General features: G+C 43.1%; 1 protein-coding gene across 3 annotated transcripts in view; it reads right to left on the reverse strand.

Moving 5' to 3' along the window:
- The window catches only part of Pld5 (phospholipase D family member 5), a 286884-nt gene that overhangs the window by 15584 nt on the left and 249623 nt on the right, over nt 1-21677 (reverse strand). For all 3 annotated transcript variants that reach the window (XM_050142885.1, XM_050142886.1, XM_050142887.1), the window contains 2 exons: nt 11521-11718; nt 1112-1248 (listed from right to left, as the gene is read on the reverse strand). In XM_050142885.1, the coding sequence (XP_049998842.1) occupies nt 1112-1248; nt 11521-11718 (335 nt within the window). The remainder of the gene's footprint in view (nt 1-1111; nt 1249-11520; nt 11719-21677) is intronic.

Below are 21677 nucleotides of genomic sequence, written 5' to 3' on the forward strand. Positions count from 1 at the left end.
TCCTGGCAGGCTTTTTGCGGTCTTACAGACATTTGCATAAAGATGCTACATATTATGCATATGCGGGATCGGCAAGAAGAAAAATATTCAAGTGATACATGGCACGCTTAATCATTTAAGCTCACTAAATGGCTATTTTGAAACTACAGTTTTCTGAATGATGGAGGACCTCATCCACAGTCAGAGATGCGCATTTTAGAAAGTGTTTCCTGCTCAAGCTAATTCTGAAAATGCCGACAGCACCCAAAGGTGTGCCTTTGTTGCAAGCAAGCGAAAGAGAGAACGCTTGGGTGTGGTTTCACATTATGTGTGATTTTTCTCCCGAAAGCTTTATCATACGTTCTGCCCCTGAACCATTTCCAAGTTACGATGTGACCAAACCGTGAGGAACTGAGAAGTTAACCACTGTAAAAGCAGTCTTCTTCTCTTATGGAAGGGTACACTGTCTGAGAGCATGCATTTTAGATTCCTTTCCCTCCTCATCTTGAGGACACAGAGAGATATGCTTCTTCTATTTAGGTGATTTTCTTTTTCTTTTTTTTTTTTTTGACTCTTTTAAAAAATATTTATTGAGCTCTACATTTTTCTCTGCTCCCTTCCCTGCCTCTACCCTCCCCACTTCAATCCTCCCCCAAGGTCCCCGTGCTCCCAATTTACTCAGGAGATCTTGTCTTTTTCTACTTTCTACTTCCCATGTAGATTAGATCTATGTAAGTCTCTCTTAGTATCCGCATTGTTGTCTAAGTTCTCTGGGATTGTGGTTTGCAGGCTGGCTTTCTTTGCTTTATGTTTAAAAACCACCTATGAGTGAGTACATGTGATAACTGTCTCTGTGTCTGGGTTACCTCACTCAAAATAACGTTTTCTAGCTCCATCCATTAGGTAATTTTCAGAGTGAAGTTTATCCAACCTTCTTTCTGAGATTGCTCTCACGCCTGTAGGATAAGCTAGGTACTCCTGCAGAGTGAGCTCCCGCCCCCAAGCCTTTAAATTGGACCCACTTGGGGAAGCAATGCACGAGGGACTGTTTGCAGATGTCCACTATGGCAGCACAGCGTCTCAGAGCCCAGAGGCTTGAGCAGCCCACAGTACAGGTGGCCAAGTCCCTGACCTTTTGGTGCTCGTGCTGGAGATGGGCAGGTAGTCCGTGACGGCGATGTACACGTACTGCTTGGCGTCGTCAATCACGCTGTAGATGGCATCGATGTCAAAGCTTCTGTTTTTAGGACAAAAGAGTTTGGGAGAATTCTGTGAAGATAGAAAACCCGAGATGTTAGAGTTGAATTGTAGGCATCTGTGGATTTAATTTTTTTTTTTTTTTGTGTTGGTAGGTCTTGGTTTATTGTTAGTCACACGGTTTGTAAACCTCCTGTCTGCTTTTCCTTGTTGTTGTTTTTATTTCTTGTTTGCTTTTTGAGACAAAGTTTCTCTGTGTAGCTTTGGCTGTCCTGGAACTCACTCTGTAGACCAGGCTAGCCTTGAACTCAATGAGATCCACCTGCCTCTGCCTCACAAGTTCTGGAATTAAAGGCATGCTCCACCAGGCTTCCTTTCTGCTTCTTGGTCAGTTTACAACAAGCTAGTTTGTTTTGTCAAAGTTGAGGCAGGGCATGTATCAAGTCCTTGAAGTCTGTCTCAGGAGGGAATTTTTGCTTTCCGTACACACCTTGCTATTGTGAGAGCAAGCTGCCTCAGGTTTATGTGATTATAGGCTCCCTCCTGTTTGTGACTGAGGATATTCTAAAGTATGATTTACAGACTTATATACACATAGAGCAAGCAATTTATTCTTGAAGTCATTTCATCTGAGAAGTGATGTTGGCCATAAAGCTATCCAAGACACAAATCTCAAAACTCTCATTTTTCTGGATCTTTCATAGAGTCAGGAAGAGGATTGCTGATGGTGGAGAAGGGGCATCTATAACCTGCCAAGGAAAACCCAAGTTACCATGATGCCCACATCCATCAAGAGAGTCAGAGAAGAAAGATATCCTGCCAGACATCAGTCAAATGAGCTAAGAGGCAAACTGTGCTGAAGGTATTTTTCTCATGTCTGAACTTTCTCTGTTTTTACATGCAGTTGGTATAGTAAGGGGAAGACGAATTTCAGAGTCTTAGTGTTTTTCCAGCGAGGAGGATTGAACAAGAGTGTCTCCTGTACGCCCTGCCTTTCCTCTGACATCAGTCCCTGTGGGAAGCATGGGCGCACAAAAGACGGGATGAACATTTCTGGACCCGCCTGGGATAAAGAGCAGCATGGGACAATAAGAGTTCCCAAGACATTTGTCCCCAGTGCCTTATCCTGAATCGGTGGGGATCTTGTCTTACTACATGACTCACAGAATGAAGGTACTGGGGTGAATAACCCCCCTCTATGCACAGTAGGGACAAAGTGGCTAACAGGGGCATATTAAGGGTAAACCCTTTCTAGGCATCCATGTCTGGACAGTCCTTGTGATGACTATTAGTGATTATCAACTGCCTAATAGTGCCTAACAGTCAGCTCCACAGGCTTCAGAATCATTGAAGAGATGAACCCGGAAAACGGGGGGGGGGGGGACTTTGAGAGAATTTTGAGTAAGGTAAACTGAGGTGGAAAGAGCCACCTTTACTGTGGGTGGCAGTGTTCTATGCGTGGGAGTCCTGAAGGAAAGGCAGGCTGATCACCAGGGTTCAGCTTCTGCTGTTTCCCAGCTGCAGATGTGATGAGCAGCTGCCGCGTGCTCCCGTTTCTGTGCTTTCACCACTGTGATGAGCTCCCCTCGGGTGGTAAGCCAGAATCCACCCTTTCTCTATCAGGTTGCTTTTGTGAGATATTTGGACATAGCAGTGGGAAAGGGAAGCAATCAATTCCTCGTGGCCAGCGACAGGCAGCGTGTACTTTGGATTAATTATTTTGCTTTTCGAAGGAAGATAAACTTCCATTCTTTAGTGGGAGGAAATGCATTGTCTCCACGACATTTAGCAAACGGGTACAGGTAGCTTTCAGGATGAACTCCTGTCTTGGGATGAGTGCCCCCAAGTGTTATTCTGTCCCCCCACCCCCACATCCCCAGCCCATGACGGTGTCCTCATCACCTCTGCTTGCTGACATTTGCTCAGCTGGACCCTCTGGGTGACGTGCTTCCCTGTTTGTCATACTGGATCGCTCTCTAAATTCCAGTTCAAATACATGTCTTCCACAAAACTCTTTCTTTCTTAGATCTTCAGAGGCCACCTCTGATCTCCTAGGCTGTATGCTTCTTTTTCCTTCTTTTCAACTCCCGTCCCCTCTTCCTCTCTCCTTTATTCTCTCCTTCTCCCCATCTACAGACTGGTGGGCCCTGGGGCTTTCCTTAGGCTAGCCAAGCACTTTACTGCTGAGCTATATCCTAGTTCCAGATTCACCCTTTCAAACCTGTTGTCCCAGGGCATCGAGTGACTCCACACTGATGCACAGCCCTTCCCACAATCCACTCTGAGTTCTCTCTCTATCCCAGTTATCACATTTAGAAATATAATGGCCTCTGCTTGCCTCTCCTGTCAGCTAGAGACAGTCTAGCTGATGTTAGGGACTATGTCATTTTCCTGTATCCTTAAAATCATCCATTCAAAAGATTTCATCTCCTCAGCCTGTCTGGTCTGTCTTAGACATGGCTCAGGGTACCACGGAGCAGCTGTAGAACATCTCTCTGGACAGGTTCCCTGAGGTCTGAAACAGGTCAAAACTTGCTGAGTTTCGTTCTGGGATCCCAAACTTGGCTTTGCTTTTGGAGAGAAGCACATTTAGGTGGGTAAGGGTTCAGGGGCCACTGTGTCCCAATGTCATGGGGAGAGGGAGGGCTTTAGTGATGTAGGCTAGATTCTACCTTACAGCCCAAGAACATTAGTATACACCATCTCCCTTCACTCTTCCTTCCTTCTCTCTCCACCCCCACCCCCCACACCAGCTCCCTCTTCCCCTTCCTTCCTTTCACCGAGTTTCACTGTGTAACCTCAGCTGTCCCGGACACCTCCTGTAATCCAGGCTGACCCTGAATTTGTAGCAATCCTCCAGCCTCTGTCTCTTGGTCCTGGGACTACAAGCCCCATTAGGCATGGCTAGTCTGCTTCTTAATGAAGTTCATAAGAGTCTCACCTTCTCACACAGCTGCTCTCTGAGGACTGGATAGGAGAGCAGCCCATTCTCTGGATGGGTCACGGGCATGCTGTTGCTCTATTGGGAGATATTGCCAAGTGCTGGTTATGCTCTGGACTTAGGTCTAGGCAAGTGGCAGGTGTCAGGGGTTAAGGGAAGCCCTGTGCATTGTGGGGCTTCTGTCTAGCACCCGTTGTATGATACCGCTTCCTTTGCTGGCACGCTTGCGTGTCTGCCAGCTCTTGGGCTGGACTGTTTTTATTTTTTGTACAGTGCCTGTACCTTGTACCATGCACATATTATGTGCTCAGTAATTAGCTGTGAAATGAACATGGATGTATTTAATAAATTGATAAGTGTTGTAGGTTTGTCTCACCCTAACCACTATTCCTAGATGGAGTAGTTTCATTCTAAATTTTCCCCCAAACACACATGGAAATCATTAGTTAGTCTGCCTTAGTCTTTTCTGAGTTCCCTTTGCCTAAGACAATGCCTGGGGCTTGGCAGGTACTTCATGTGTCTGTTAAGGGAAGGCATGATTGTTTACACTAATGTCCTTGCATCTGGGGGCGTGGTTCTACCCTTAACTAGTTCCCACTGAGCAGAGAGGTGGCTGCTACATCCCCTTCAGCACCTAGAAGGAATGTGATAATCCTGGTGAGGTGTGCTCTTTTATTCCACAGTTGAAGTAGAAGGCAGAACAACAGAGCCCGTTTTATGTTTTAGCTGACTTTACTGATCATAAAATCTTGAGGCACCCCATGTCTGGCTTAATCTAGTTTTCTTTTCCCGCCCTTGGATGAGCAAGTTCTGGATGTCTGAATGTTTTATTCTGTATACTCAGTTGGTAAGTACTTTGGAGGGAAGTGGGTAGGTTTCTGATTTACTTCACAATGGTCTCCTGGCTTTTTAAAAAAGTTCATGATGTCTTTCTAGAACACACACACACATACACACACACACACACACACACACACACACACACACTGAAATATAACCAAAGATGGAAAGAAAACCCACAGAATAGGAGAGAAGGTTTGCAAATCGTTCATTTGCTAAGGACCTCGTACAAAGAATGTAGAAAACCTCCCAGGAGCTCTCGGAAACTGAGCATGACTGAAAGATGCAGTCAGCACACAGTAACACTTATACAACAGGCACACTAGGAAGGGTAATGTGAGAAAGAAAGAAGCAGGAGCATGGACACATGGGCAGGTGGGACTTTAGAACGGTGTGGTCAGTTTTGCAAAACAGTTTAGTAGTACGTCAGAACGGTGAATAATCAGCAGTTCTTTCCTAAGTATAAATCCCAAAGACCTGAACACATATTTATATAGAATGTTGGATCTGAATGTTCACAGGGGTCATTTGCACAAGAACTCGAATATAGAAACACCAAATGCCCATCAACCAACACACACAGAAAATATTACATCTTTACAATACTACATTACTTAGCCATAGAATGAAAGCCAAGGAACTACCTATAAATCCATAAATCCATGCTACAATGTGCTAGGTGAAAAAAAAAAACAGTCACAAAAGACTACATTTTGTAATGCTACATTTAGATAGAATCTCCGTGGAAGGGTACATACATGAAGGTCTAGATCAGAACTTTCTGGACTGAGGGAGGGGAAAACAGAATGTAGCTGCTGCTGATTATGGCGGTTCCCTTGTGTGTGTGAAGAAAGCATTCTGAAATTTCATGATGTCAATGTCTGCAGAGCCTTTTGGATACACCAAAGGTCACAGAATTATAAACTCTAAAAGGGCTAAGTTCAGTAAATAACTTATACCTCGAGAAATCTGTTAAAATATGTTAATAGAAAGTGTAAGTTTTAAGACGGAATATAGTATGATACTTTTTCCCGTAGCAGCCCTGAGCTCTTTTCTGTGTCTTCCCCTCTCAGCTAACACAGCTCAGTCTCCATGACTGATAGGTGGATAAACTGGCCGGGCGATGGTGGCGCACGCCTTTAATCCCAGCACTCGGGAGGCAGAGGCAGGCGGATCTCTGTGAGTTCGAGACCAGCCTGGTCTACAGAGCTAGTTCCAGGACAGGCTCCAAAGCCACANAAAAAAAAAAAAAAAAAAAAAAGAACAATAAATGAAACTTTTCTCATTCTCAGATCAATATAAACAAAGCTTTGGCCTAGAAAGCAAATGCGTAATGTTTTTTTCAAGTACATTAAGGTCTGTGAAAAGAAATCTACAAGACATAAAACCTTCCATGCTCCATTTCCATTTTTTGACTTTAAATATATGAAAATTACAATAACCTGGTACCCAGGCACTAGAAGTCATAAAGATAAATCTAATCAAGTATCAATTTGTGGTTCATAGGAAAATTATAAATAATTCCTATTTTTATAACTTTAAAATTGTATTTAATTTTAGTGAGTTAGGAATGATCAAAACTCTGTATCATAACTGGAAATTTATATTTAACTGCACTGAGTTAGGAATTATTAAAAGTATAATTTTAGGACAGGATATTCTTTCTGTGTATTCAATTTAGTTTTGGGACTGTCAACTTCCAAAAATATGATGTACTATTTTAAGATTTTTTTTTACAACAAATATATTGAACTTAAATTAGTTTGTCTTGGCATTTGCTTGGCATGTATTACTAAAGAAGCTATATACATTCTGGAACTTTCCATCAATATCACTACCAATAAATCCAGTCCAACATTTATTTATGTACTGCTGCTTTCAAAGCATTGAGTGAGGTCCTGGGAATATCACTTATACAGAGAGTATAAAATCTTTAGAGCCTTATAAAATTATGGGGGAATCGTCATAAACAAATAATTGCAAAGCTGTGATAAATAGTAGAATGAGAGCAAGAAGCTAGTTCTGAAGGCAGGGTGTCTTTGAAGGTTAAAAAAATATAGATAAGACTCTATATCTCCTCAAAATCAGGTGTGTGTGTGTGTGCATGAGTGTGTGTGTGTGTGCGCATGTGTGCATGAATATATAATGAACATACATATATAAAATTAAACTGCATGAGTATGTTGGTTGATTTCTGTCAACTTGACACAAACAGAGACATAGCTGGAAAGAGGAAATCTTAATTAAAAAAAAATCTCTTCATGAGATTGGCCTGTAGGCAACTCTATGAAGAATTGTCTTGATCAATGATTGATGTGGGAGAGCCCAGATCATTGTAGATGCTGCTGTTTCTGGGCTGGTGGTCACAGAATAGTACAAGAAAGCAAGCTGAGCAAGCCACAAAGAGCAGGCCAGTGAGCAGCACTCCTCCAAGGCCTCTGTATCAGTTCCTGCCTCCAGGTCCCCTCCTTGAGCTCCTACATTGTCTTCCCTGGATGACAGTCTACAAGCTGATTTTGGTTATGGTGTTTTATCACAGCAATAAGAAGCTAAGATGATGAGAGAAAACATGAAATTTGTCTTTCTGAATCTTGCTAATTTCATTAAACAGTATCTCCAACTCCACCCATTTTCCTTAGAATGACATTAATTCCATTTTTCTTTATGGCTGAATAAAATTCATGTGTGTGTGTGTGTGTGTGCACTCTGTTTTTAAAAATCTTTTCATCTGCTGAAGGCATCATGACTGCTTCTACATCTTACATTCTGTGACTAGCATAGTAATTAATAAACTAGAATCTGCATGTGTCTTTGAGGTGTGTTGACCCAAATTCCTTTCAGTAGATGCTCAGGAGTGGTGTAGCTAGATCACATGGTAACTTTCCTCTCAGGTTTTTGAGGAACCTCCATGTTGAAATATGGAGCGGCGGGGCTGTGTCCCCAACACCCCGGCCGCTTGGCTAGCTTATGCCCGAAATAACAACACACAAACTGCATTCATTTAAGAACTGCTTGGCCCATGAACTCTAGCCCTTACAGGCTAATTCTCGCACCTGGACTAGCCCATTTCTAATGATGTGTGTAAGCACCCCAAGGTGTGCTTACCGGGAAGAGTCTAGCCTCCGTCCATCATGGTGTCTCTGCTCCAGAGAGCAGAGCTGTCCGGTCTCTCCGGGAGCAGAGCAGAGTCTGACCTCACTTCCTCTTCCGCCCAGAATTCTATTCTGTTTACTCCTCCCATCTATGTTCTAAGCTGAGGCCAAGCAGTTGGTTTATTATAACTTAACCAATGAAATCAACAGATTGATATATGACACTCCCACATCACCTCCCCATTGATTTTCACAGTGGCTACACTGGTTTACATCATCAGAAACCACACACACACACACACACACACACACACACACACACAGTCTCCCTTCCCATACATCCTCACTAGCATTTTCTGCCATTTGTTTTCTTGGTGATAGCCATTCTAACTTGGGTGAGATAGATCCTAATGTAGTTTTAATTTGCATTTCCCTGATAACTAAAGATCATGACTTTTTTCATACTTTTACTGTCATTTGTTTTTCTTCCTCTGAGAACGGTCTGACTCATTGTCGATTGGATGACAGTTTTGGGGTGCTTATTTTTTGATGTATTTAAAGATTATAGGTATTAATTTCCTGTCAGAGAGTCAAAACTGGTTTTTATTTGGTATCTATTGGACTTAAGTTAAAGGTATAGTTGATATTATTAATGAGAAGATAAAATAAATCAAATTAAAGAAATGAAAATAGAAAATAAGCTTTAAGTAATTTTAAAAGATTACTACTACTCAGACCCAGAAAGACAAATATATTATCTACTCACTCATAAGTGGCTTTTAGACATAAAGCAAACAAAAACAAAAGCAAAAACAGAAAACAACCTCCAATCCACAACCCCAGAGAATCTAGACAACAAAGAGAACCCTAAGAGAAAAATACATGGATCTCCATAGGAAGGAGAAAAAGACAAGATCTCCTGAGTAAATTGGGAGCGTGGGGGCAAGGAGCATTAGAGAAGGTAGAAGGGATTGGGGAGGTAAAGAGGGAAGCAAAGAAATATGTATAGCTCAATAAGAACAATTTTAAAAAGTTAACTACCAGAATGTGTGTTTTCCAGTTCATTTGCTAGCTATCTTTTGGATGAAAAATCAATTTTTAAGTTTCCCTAGACTAGAGCAAAGATGTTCTCTCATTTCCAGGGAAGAGGTGTTGGAATAAAGACCTTGCACTGTCAGTGGGTTGAACCGAGGGCCCGAGGCTCTCTGTGTTAGAGATGGCGATGCTAGAATTGACAAAGGCAACACCTGCCCTTTTAAATGTGGACAAGAACCTTATTCACTTATCTCTAAGATTCACACCTTAAATTCAAGCCACACGATTGTCCAAAGCATTGCTCATCTGTGCATTTATTTCCTGTTGCCTCTCATCTATTTTTCTGGATCCCTTGTTTGAGGCACGATGTCACTTTGTTTCCCATTGCTGCTTATGTACAGATTGGGAACACACTCTAGCCTTGGGGTACTACTGTTCTCTGGAGATGCAATGAAAATGTGCTTCTAAAAGGCGCTCTGTAGGGATTCTGCCTGCTACTGCATTCTGTAGGAGCCAGCGGGACAAGGGCACCACAAATACCCCAGAGTACCAGCTAACCTGGACTCATAGAGGTTACAAAGACTGAACCGACAACCAGGGAACCTGCATGGGACTGACCTCTGCAAGTGTGTTACCGAACACTTAAAAGAAATCCCACACTAACTCAGAATTGAGAAATAGGTGGTTGTTCATTTAGGGGTAAACTCACAAATCAGAATCTTCTGCTGGAACGGAGATCAGAAATTGAAATCCGCAACCGGAACAGAGAGGCAGGAAAAGAGCGGATGCAGGCTCTGCATCAGCATACATAGTATAAGAAGCCACGCCCCAGTAGGGCGGGTAACCACTAGCTGTAAGACTTCCTACAGCATGTTACAACTGTAACTTGATTTGTGAGACTCCTAACAGTAAGAGCAGAGGCTGACTCTGACTCTGTCGCCTGTTTTTAGGATCTATTCCTCCTGTTAGATTGGCTCATTCAACCTTAATAGAAGAGGAAGCCTCTAGTCTCATTGCAACGTCATGTGTCATGGCTGGCTTATATCCATGGGAGGTTCATCCCATATGGGCAGAGAAACAGAGGAGGAGGAGTGGATGGGGCTTGGGGAAGAAATTGGAAGGAGAGGAGGGAGGGGAAACTTCGGCTGGGATGTAAAACCAACCAACCAACCAACCAACAAAAAGTCTCACTGCCCCATGGAAGCCCTCCATAACCGTTTTCAGCTCTGTGTGCTTATGTGAATTTGCTATTTTAGACCAACATCTTAACCCTCCTTTGGACCATCTTGTACTGTCTTGTGGACATTCAGAATGTGCTCTCCTTTGAAAGGGTGAAAAGGATATAGTTTATCACTCTTCAACAAATGTTCTCTGGTAGGTAAGAGTCTTTGACATAGACACCCTGGCACCCATCCAGGGAGGAAGAACAGTAGTCACGTGGGAGCAGGGTTTAGAGAAGACTGGCTGAGTACCAGGATGAACTCAGGAATGTGATTCAGGTCCGACTCGTGAGGTCTCACCATCGGTCAGGTGTAATTCTTAATTGTTCTAGAATTTGGAGAGACTGGGTTTGGAGGCCCAGATATACACAACCCCAGTTCCTAGTGATAGCATGAAGGGGTGGGAAGTGGGGTGTTAACAGGAGGTGAGGATGGGGATAGTTTTCACCAGAGTCAGAAGCCTCAGACATCAGGGGTGGCCTTGTGCTGGCCTGCCCCAAGGAAATACATCAGCTCTGACATCGTTTGTTTTCTGTGCTGGTTCCCTCAGATTGGTCTCATCAGGTTTCTACTCTAGAGAGATCAGGGAACCATGGATGAAGGGCTCATCGGCTGTCAGCCCAGGGAGCTGGGACCTCTGTGGTGCTTTCCACACGATGGACTTTGAGCCCCTGGGATGTTTTAGTGTCTTCTTTTGTAAAATGGCCACAATGGAATCATAACTCCACTTCCACAGGCTCAGGGAATGTTGCAAAAGAAAGCACACAGAAGACTGCAAGAGTCAGAGGTCACTGGGGACTGTTGCAGTAATAGTGCCTTCTGGACATGACTGGGCTGTTGTACTAATGTTCTCACGCAGTAGTTGTGGCCGCACGTAAGACCTACATGATATCAAGCCAGTCAGCATCCCATAATACGGGCCGGATCCCAAGGACCACCTCGAGCTGAGACTATTGGCAGTTCAAGGCTTCTAGAGGAGGTATAGTCAGTTTTCCCCCAAGGTTTGGTCTCTGCTATGCTGCCCATGCCATAGTCAACGGTCTTAGACCCATGTCCACAGAGGTAACCCTAACTGGACTCAGTGGGTTACAAGAAAAAGAGGCTATGAGATTTGAATGTGAAGAGGGTCTGTGAGGGGTTAAAGAGGCTGGTTTACAGAGCCTTTGGGGGACAAAAGTGGTGGGGGGTGATGAAGCAATGCGGGTATACGACTCACCGACACAAAGGCTTGCGACTTGGTTTCATTCAACTGGAGCTGAAGCTTCTTCTCATTGTCATAGACTCCGTAGAGTCTCTTGGACCAGGTCTGAGGTACTCTGCTCTTGAATTTTAATGAGCTATATAAAGCGAATATCCTTTGTAAATCTAGGACCAGGCAGCTGCAGTTGTAGAAGATGACACCGAGTTCTTTCATCTGTGAAATTAAAATTGAGAGCATCAACGTGGGGTGCAATTGATGATGTTATTTTCGGAGGAAAAAAATGCATAAGAGTGCTGTAGAGGAGACATCTTTTTTTAAATGCATTTTTTTTGTTACATGGAAGTATGCAGATAGGACCACATCATAGCATAGAGAAGAAATATATCCTGAAATGTTCGTATACAGGAATAGAACTTTTCCTCCCTTTTTACAGTTGCCCTTTTACGGAGACAATTTTACCAGCTAAAGTTTTAATATTGTCTTTTCGCATTTTTCCCCCTCAACACCATTTTTTAAATGGATACTAAAGCAGCAAAACAATGACCCTCCATTGCAACATTACAGAGTGGTTGCAAATATAGATGCCTGGAAATTGGCCCCAGCTCTACAGTGTCAGAGCCATGTGATTTGGGGGTAATATACTTAATCTCTGGACCTCAGTGTCTTCTTACATGAAGTGAAGGCAATAGTGTTAACTGCATAGACGAAGTTGCTGGGACAGACTGGTTAATACATGTAAGAATAGTGCTCACAGTCATTAAGAATTATGGCAAATTGTTATTCTTACTAAAATTGCACACCCCCTGACAGCAGCAGACCAGCTCCCTGTGCCGAAGAGACCATGGAGGTATTTTTGTCTCTCTTTTCTCAGTGCACAAGAAGGAAAGTGAAGCCCACAGAGTTAAGTAAAATTACAAGTCAGAGACCAAATTGGGGGTAAATTAGGAATCTGATTGCAGGTTTCGTGAACGGTGGTTAGAGATACCCAGGCAAAGAACCTCAATGGCTCCCTCCGAGCCTACTGTGTCTTTGGGGAATGTGTTCACTATCTTTGATTTGCTTCCAGTAACAATGTAAGGTTTTGGTTGGAAAAGAGAGGAACACACATATGAATGTTTTATATGACTTGATCTCTCAGTTAAGGGTGGCTTGGGAGACCTGGGCTCCTGAAGACCAAAGCAGGAATATGAAATTTTCTTCCAGTCTGTCTCTTTCTCTAGGAGAGACTGCTTACTACGTAGCATTGTATGTCCTTGTTCCCCGGGCTACCAGTACAACATACTATGGGGTGGGGGGTGGGGCTTTCCATGTTCATCTATTCTGACCTGTATTTATGCTTCTAGCTCCATGGCAACCACAAATAGATATGCATAGGTAATTTAACCCACTCAGGAACTTGTCTCTAATTTCTTGCTATTGCAAAAAATAACACGATCATCCTTAAACATATTCTTGTGTGCTTCTGTGCAGGTATTTCTTCAGTGTTGAGTATTGCAGTCAGAGGAACAAACACATTAAGGTTAAGAAAATGAAAGGTTTCAATGAACAGGTAGATCAGAAATATGCAAAGACACTTATTTATGACTTAGGCCTTTTAATCAGAGCTGAGTGGTTGGAGCTAAACATGAAGGGGAGAATGTGTGTGTGTAAACAAGTGTGCAATTATCTCTTTCCAGGTGATTAGGTGCTGTGGAACAACAGTCTTTTATCCTGTCACTTGTATTATTTTTAATAAAATGCTGATTGACCAGTAGCCATGTAGGAAATAGGGGTGGGGTGATCAGGCAGGAAGTAGCAGCAAGGCAACGAGAATTCTGGGAAGAGGGAAGTTTCAGTCTGCAGTCGTGACCCAGATGCAGAGGACCTAAGATGTGACTGCCCAAAAAAGAACCAATTCATGTGGCTAACACAGACAAGAATTATGGGCCAATATAAGTTATAAGAGTTAATAAGCAGCCCGAGATACTAGACCAATCAGTTTATAATTAATGTAGACCTCTGTGCGATTTCTTTGGGACTTAATGACTGCAGGAACCAGGCAGGACAGAAAACTTAGTCAGGGTGTTAAATTCCCAGGGACTTTTGATGGATGAGCATTTGATGTTCCCACTGGAGGACGTGGGGAAGACAGTAAGAGGGAGGCTTGTTTTCAGAAACCACCCATATTACTCTTTTGTTTGTTTGTTTGTTTTGTTTTTGTTTTCTGAGATAAGGCTTTTCTGTGTATTTCCGGCTGTTAGATCTGCCTGCCCTTCCTTCCTGAGTGGTGGAATTAAAGGCATGCACCACCACTGCCAGACTCTCTTTTAAAAAATATATACTTATTTTATTTGTAATTATATGTATATGTGTATGTGTGTTATGTGTGTATGTGGGTTATGTGTATATGTGTGTATGTGGGTATATGTGTATGTGGGTTATATGTGCATATGTGTATGTGGGTATGTGTGTTTGTGGGTTATGTGTGTATGTGGGTTATGTGGGTGATATGCATGGGTGAGTATAGATACCTGAAGCAACTAGAAGATGGTCTCAAACTTCCTGGAGCTGGAGCTATGAGCAGTCATGAGCCTCTTTGACATGGATGCTGGGAACCAAATTCAGGGCCCTCCAAGAGCAGTATTCACTCTTAAGCTCTGTGTCATCTCAGGCCAAAGTAACTCTCTTGTTTAAGAAAAATCTTTTAATTTTATATTGTGTTCTTTTGTGAGCTTGATGAGCACCATGTGTGTGCAATGCCTGCAGAAGCCAGTGAGCATTGCTTGACAAGTTCCTTTTAGACAAAGTGCTAGGTATTCAGTACCGTTCTAGATGAAGTGTCAAGCTGTTCAGCAGGAGCACAGAGGTACTTCAAGGGAGACGGACAAATGAAAGGCAATGGTGATGCCGTGGACAAGCAGAGAAGGATGGCGTACTTGGAAGAGGTTTTCTCCCTGGCACTTAAAGCCAAATAGTCCTCTTGAGACACCCGTGGTCTCCTTCTGCTATAGACTTGATCCTAGAACATGTGCCATCACATTTGTTAATCTGGGTATCTGGTGAACCAAATCTTCAAAATGAATGGGAAAACCAGGAGCATGATATAAAAGAGAAATACAGAAGCAAGCACTCATCGGTCTCTGTGTTCTGGGGACTGCTCCAAATGTTTCACACATCTGTGTCTTTTTTTTTTTTTTTTTTTTTTCGAGACAGCATTTCTCCGTAGCTTTTTGGTTCCTGTCCCGGAACTAGCTCTTGTAGACCAGGCTGGCCTCGAACTCACAGAGATCCGCCTGCCTCTGCCTCCCGAGTGCTGGGATTAAAGGCGTGCACCACCACCGCCTGGCACATCTTTGTCTTAAAATCATTTTCTTTAGCAAGCATCAATTTATCTGTGATGAGTTTCACAGAGACATTTTCATGTAAGTAGACCATGGACTTGGACCACTCTCACCCTCTCCTGCCCTTTCTCATCTCTCTGTATTTTTTTCCATTCATTTTTGTCGGGCAGTCTCACTTCTATTTTTATATCTTATATAGTATATGGTTCATATAACTGCATAAAATAGAAGATCTACAAATGTGAAAAAGCATGCCACTGGCTTTCCTGCATGACTTAGTTCACAGAATGTCATGACCTCCTGCTGCAGTCACCTTCAAGGAGGTGGCCCACCTTTGTCCTCTTTTATAGCCAAATCATACTGTATTGTGCATTTATTCCACATTTTTCCATCTGTTGAGCTGCTGGTGGACAGCTAGCCTGATTCTGTAACTTGACTGTTGTCAACAGTGGGCCAACACATCTGCTTTCTTTAACATTTCTTAAAAATTTGGAGAGATCAAATGGCTTACACAGGTGCATTTCAAGGAAAGAGGCGGAGCTTATGGGACTTAATGACAGCTGGATATTGCATTTGTAGGAATACTTCTTTAGGAGGGATATACTTTCATTTATCTGCATCTTTAATTTCTTTTTATTGATTTAATGTTTTTGAGAATTTCCATGAGTATTTCACATCATCCAGGTCGTCCTGTGTCCTCCCTGACTCCATCTCAAATTCATGACCTTTCCTTTATTATTCACACACACACGCACACATGCATGCATACACACAGTCATATACACACACATTCACACATGCATATACATACACACAAACGCACATGCATCACACACACACGCACACACACATATGTACACACACACATGTACCGCTTACTGTGTCTACTTAGTTTTGCTCATTTGTGCATGTGTTTATGGCTGACCACTTGGGACTGAATAGCCTACTGAAGAGGACCTACTCTCTCCCTCTCTCAGCAGCCATGCAGGGCCTGGGTCTCGTGAAATTTCTCCCATCCTTGTCGGCATGTCGCCTGTCTTTGTCATTGTGTGGGTCTTATTTAGGCAACCATCTTGTTGAGGTTCCGTGGGTGCAACTTTCCTGCCACGTATAAAAGTTTCAGATGCCCTAGGTCTCTGGTTCTTACACTCCTTCAACTCTTCTTTCATGATATTCTCTGAGCCTGAGGTGCAGGGACTGTATTGAAGATGGTTCACTTAAGGTGTCTACAAGACTGGACTTTATAAGGATTTGTTTGTTTTTGGTTTTTGATTTTATTTTATTTTTGAGACAGAGATTCTTTGTGTAACAGCCCTGGTTGTCCTGGAACTTGCTCCGTAGCCCAGGTTGTCCTCAGAGTCAAAGAGATCCGCCTGCCTCTGCTGCTCAAATGCTGGGATTAAAGGTGTGAGCCACCACACTTGGCCTTGTAAGAATCATTTAATATAAATATGTACTGTACTTTGGCCATGCGTTTCTACCTCCCCTCCCATTCTCTCCTTTCTCTATCTTTTCATCTTTTTAGTTTCCTTCATCCCCTCTAGATGATTTATCTCTATTTCCATCTCATACATGACGAGATGAACCTATGTATTTTTATAAAATGTAGTGTTCAAAATCTGTAATATTTGTTGCAGAAAGAGTGCTTCCCCAAGCAGAGCACTTGAGTCAAGATGTTCCCTGCTGGTTAAGGCCAAATCCTGCTGTTTATTTCTGTGCCCTCTTTCTGTCTGATCAGGAGTTCTGCGCCTCAAAATTAAGTAAGAAATTAGGGAAAACATGACATCACACTAGATCCTTTTTTCTCTTACCTAAGTTTATTTGTTTGAGATAGGGTCTCACAATATACCCCCAACTGGCCTAGAACTTGTTATGTAGAGCAGGCTGGCCTCAAATGTACAGTAATTCCCCTGCCTCTGTTCCTTAGTTCAGGGATTACAGAGTGTTTTGCACTTTGCACAGCTGAAACCCATTTCTGTTTGTTTTCTTAGGACTGGTAGAAGCCGGCGATCGAGTGAATGAAGAGATTCCCCATCACTAGGACACAAGCAGCAGCTTCACGGCAGCCAGGCGTGATGGGTTTGTGGAGCAGCAGCCAGGGCAGGCATCTGATGGATTCTCCCGTCAGCATCACAGGGAGTGGAGAGGCATTAGCCTCATTGTCTCCTGCACTTTAGAGTAATTAATGCAGCTAGCCAGCCACAGCTTAATTTATCATCCACACATGTCCGGGGCGTTGCTTCCATAATTTTATAGAAATGTAAACAAGTATGTTTTCAAAAATTTCCTGACAAAGACAAAAGGCCCTGCAACTGTGGACATCGTCCGGGCTCCCAGTTAGCTGCTGATTTTGTGTGACCGCAGGAGACTTAATCATTGTGAACTTTAGCTTTGTTTCTTTCAACCTTGAAGGTGAAATCTTTATTATTGATGATGAAAGAAGAAATAAGAGCACTTTGGAGGCTCCTCATCTCCTGCCAGGAAAATACCCAGTGTCCTGGCCCTCTATTCCCAAGTAGGTGACTGATACCATTTAACTCACTGATGTCCGGTTTTCTCTGTCTGCCACATGAGGACTAATGGAGCCTGCCTGACTGGACTAATGGAAGAGACAGGCAAGCATACAAGAACTTCAGGACGGCTACTTCGACCTTGTTTCAAAACTAAGGAACCAGAAGATAACAAAGGAAACTGATTTGTCGCAAAATGATGGCTTGTAACGCTGGGTCTCAAGCAAGATGTTTTTCAAAAAAGCTTTGAAAGTACTGTACTATGTCGTTTGCATCCCCAAATTCTCCAGCTCCCTCTTCCTCCTTTCTGTTATCCCCAATTCATCAGTGCTTAATATTTAAAAAATATTTTATTTATTTTTTGTGCGCACATGTGTGTATGTGCACACATGTATATGTGTTCATGTGTGTGTAAGCCTGCATGTCCACACATGCACATGCATCTTAAAGTCCATGCATTGAGGTCGGATACTAACTTAGGGGAGTCCCCTCTCTCCTTCACTCTGTGAATTCTGAGATCATCCTCCAGTTGCCAGGCTTAGGGGCAGGCAGGTGCCTTTACCTGCTGAGTCATTTCACTTGCCCCAATGCTCCATCTTTTTAAGGATCTGAAAACTTTCCAGACTACTATCTTTTTGCTGTTTTATTAATCTTTCATTTCTGTTGCAGAAATTCACACAGCAATTTCTTGAGCTTATTTTTGGAGAAGGTAAATCAGTAGGCAAGACCTTGACGGGTTAAGGACAGGAGAAGATTCATGGAGAAATCTTGGAGGAAGGAGGCCTGATAGTAGAATGGGATGAAATCATTGAAAACACAGTGCAGTTATTTGGGGGGGGGCACTTCCATTTCTTCTTCCTTCTTTAGAAGAGTTGAAAGGATTCCAGACTGGCACCCTGGTTTTCCCATCATTCCCATCTAATTACTAGTAGTATTATTTTTAAATATTTTAAGACAGGGTCTTACTGTACAGCTCAGGCTATTTCAAACTCTCCCCCTTCTGCCTCAGTCTCTGAAGTACTGGGGTTAGAGGAGTGTAACACTTAACTTCTGTCTGCTCAATGACAAGCGAGTTGAAATCATCTCAGCTTCAAGTGGCTGTATTTTGTAACCTCCTCAAGTCCCTCCACGGGTCTAGCGACTCTTATAAAACACGGGGCCAAATCTGAGCAACTCCAGCTTCCCTTCATATATATAAAACATCCCACCCCTCTCACACCGGGATAATTATTGTTATGATGATGCTTAGCAGCCACTCAGGGATGAAGTTATTGAGGAACCCAGAAGAACAGAGATTTCCTCTGCAAGTACGTTGGAAAAACACATGAATCTTGCTATCTTGTTCTACACTTTATTGCCAAAGTGAAGTTATCAAATCAGAGGGAAGTGGACAAGAGGATGGAATGAGAAGTTTTCATCCTTGACTTTGTAATTCGCACAACTAATTCAAAGTCAGGTTCAAGTTGGAGTTCTTGAGAGACAAAAAGGCTGTGGTTTGGAGATTTTTCAGAGGAAAAGGACCTCCATATTTCCTCCTGTTTGCTCCTTTTTAATTCAGAGTGCAGGCTCCCGCAGTTCTCAGAATTACCTCTGAGTCAGGGATGCTCCGGGGCACTTGTACCCTAACAATGGGACAAATGAGGGGTGATGGGTCTTTCAAAAAAAAAAACCCTATCTAGACATCCAGCCCCATTAACTCCCCCTTTTCCCTGCCCACATGGCTCTAGGAACATATTAGGATGCCTAGAGGAGACATGGCTTCTCTAGACCAGAGGGCTGGGCTCCCACTAGGCCAGCTGACACCCTGATTGCAATGGGTGACTGTCCCTGGTAAGGCGGGCAAGGACTCAGGACTAAATTTTACCTACCTCCTTTCTGCTTTGGGGAAAGATTCTCACCCTTTTGTGTCTGTGACTATAACTTCTTTCATATATCTGTGAATGAGGAGTGAAGAACACAGGATTCGGAGGAATTGGACTCAAAAGCCTCCCCTCTTAGGGCTAGCTTTTATAATAGCAGAATTTGTTATACGAGCTTCCAGGGGAAGGGAGCATTTATTAGCCCTACCCAGCTATGATGCCTAGGAACCGCAGCAATGATCTGCACAGCAAATATCCCTAAAGGTGAGATAGTTGTGCTCATATTTGTGTCATAACCAACAGCTTCCTAATTGGCCTTAAGACCAGCTGAACAGGAGGGAAATCATGGCGGGTACTGGAAACTTAGCGAACTGTACAACAATAATAATGAAAAGATGTGAGGTCATGATTTGAAAAGGAGCAGGGAGGGGTATAGGAGGAATTGGAGGAATGAGAGGGAGAGGGAAATGATGTAATTGTATTTTAATTAAAAAACAAAGCAAATATATCCTTGACTTTTTATGTATGCATAAATATATACCCCTAAACATGTACGTATGTATATTATTAGCTAGTTTTCCATTGTTGTGATAAAACACCATGATCAAGGCAGCTTATAGCAGAAAGGGTTTATTTAGGCTTGTGGCTCCACCACATATTCAGGAAGCGTAGCAGCAGCTGGCATGGTGAATGGAGCTGAGAGCTGGGAGTAGAGAGCAAACTGGGGACGGTGTGAATCTTTTAGCTCTCAAAGCCTCTCCAGTTGCACAATCTCTTCAGCAAGGCTAACTCTCTTACACCTCCCAAACAAATTACCAACTGGGCAAAAAGCATTCAAATGCCCAAGACTGTGGGAGGACATATCATCTGAACTACCACAGTATATATCTCTGTGTGTGTGTGTGTGTGTGTGTAGGTTGAAATTTTGCACAAAGAACAATAAATATTTGCTATCATCTTCTTCCTTTCCCAGACTCGGCAATTTTCTAAGCAACCAGGCATCAGAAGGGCTCCTGCTGGGTGGCTAACAGCTGGCTCTTCACTTCCGTCACATTGGTCCTCTCCAGTGAAGGGCTGTCAGATGCTTAGTGACCTGCTGCACTTGTATGTGGAAACCACAGAGAATCCGCTGTGCCCTGCTCCAGCCTGGCTCAGATTGCCCTTCTCAATCTTCTTAGTTTTAAGTGGGAAATTTACCTGATTAGACATTTTCCGCATCTCAGTTTATCACTACTGCAATATCCAGGGAAGCTTCCTAAGGGAAATTGATGGAACGAGGATGCAGTTTACAGCAAATACAGTTGCCTAAAATACAGAGTAGTGAATTGTGACGGATCCCACTGTAACCTGGCCACCGGTCTCTCCATTCAGACTCCCCGTCCCATGCTCTCCTCTCCCAAGTGTCCTACCTTGCCCAAGGATTTGTTCCAAAAATTAAGATCTTCCACTTTTTCAGAAGCATCAAATAATATAACTTCTACCTTCTCTCTACCCGTGACTCTGCTTCCCATGGCAGACAGAGTGAGACCATCTAGTGAGATCAGCAATTAATTCAGAATGCAGATTCCTCGCTTTCCCCCTTAGTCTAGTAGCTTAGCCTCTGGGTATCTTGGGTCTGTCCTCCAACGTCTTGTACAGAAATGACTTGTTGACCAAGTTTTCTGTCCCACCTGATCCTGCAGTCATTCAGTCCCAAATAAACAGACAGAGGCCTACATTAATTACAAACTGGTTGGCCTGTTAGCTCAGGCTTCTTATTAACTCTTACAACTTATATTAGCCCATTATTCTTGTCTGTGTTAGCCATGTGGCTTGGTATCTTTTTCAGCAAGGATTCTCATCTTGCTTCCTCTGTGACTGGGTGACAGCTGGGTGACTGACTCTTTCCTCTTCCCAGAGTTCTCCTGTTCTCATCGTCCCGCCTCTACTTCTTGCCTGGTTGCCTTACCAATACTTCCTACCTGGCTACTGGCCAATCAGTGTTTTATTAAAATACAATTGACAGGGTACAGACCATTGTCCCACAGCAATGACTCACTGATTAATAACTGGCACATGTCTTTAACTTTGGTGAATTCAATGCTAAGGAACTTGTTCAGTTTTGCTCTTCCATTCTGACCTTACCAGTAACAAAAGGACATCTGTCCACCATTTTCTGATTCTTGGGGGGCATTTAAAAAATGACACACACAGAGCTCACGAAGATTAGCGTGGGGCATTTGCTGGCTTCCCCCAGCAATGATCTCTGTGTACAATACTCTCATCTTAATTATTGGTGGTGTGGGAAGTCCTTCTGTCTATGTGTTGCATTTATTGGTTAATGAATAAGTCTGTTTTGGCCAGTGACTTAGTAGAATAGGGCAAGGTGGGAGTTCCAAGCAGATAGAGGAGGAGAGAGCAGGCAGAGTCAAGGAGAAACCCTGCCAGAGACAGATGGCAGGCAGAACTTTACCCAGTGGGTCACAGCCACATGGCGATACACA

Source organism: Alexandromys fortis, unplaced genomic scaffold (genome assembly GCF_014885135.2).
Source record: "Alexandromys fortis isolate MF-2015 unplaced genomic scaffold, M_Fortis_MF-2015_v1.1 scaffold_51, whole genome shotgun sequence".
In the NCBI taxonomy this organism is placed as follows: Eukaryota; Metazoa; Chordata; class Mammalia; order Rodentia; family Cricetidae; genus Alexandromys; species Alexandromys fortis.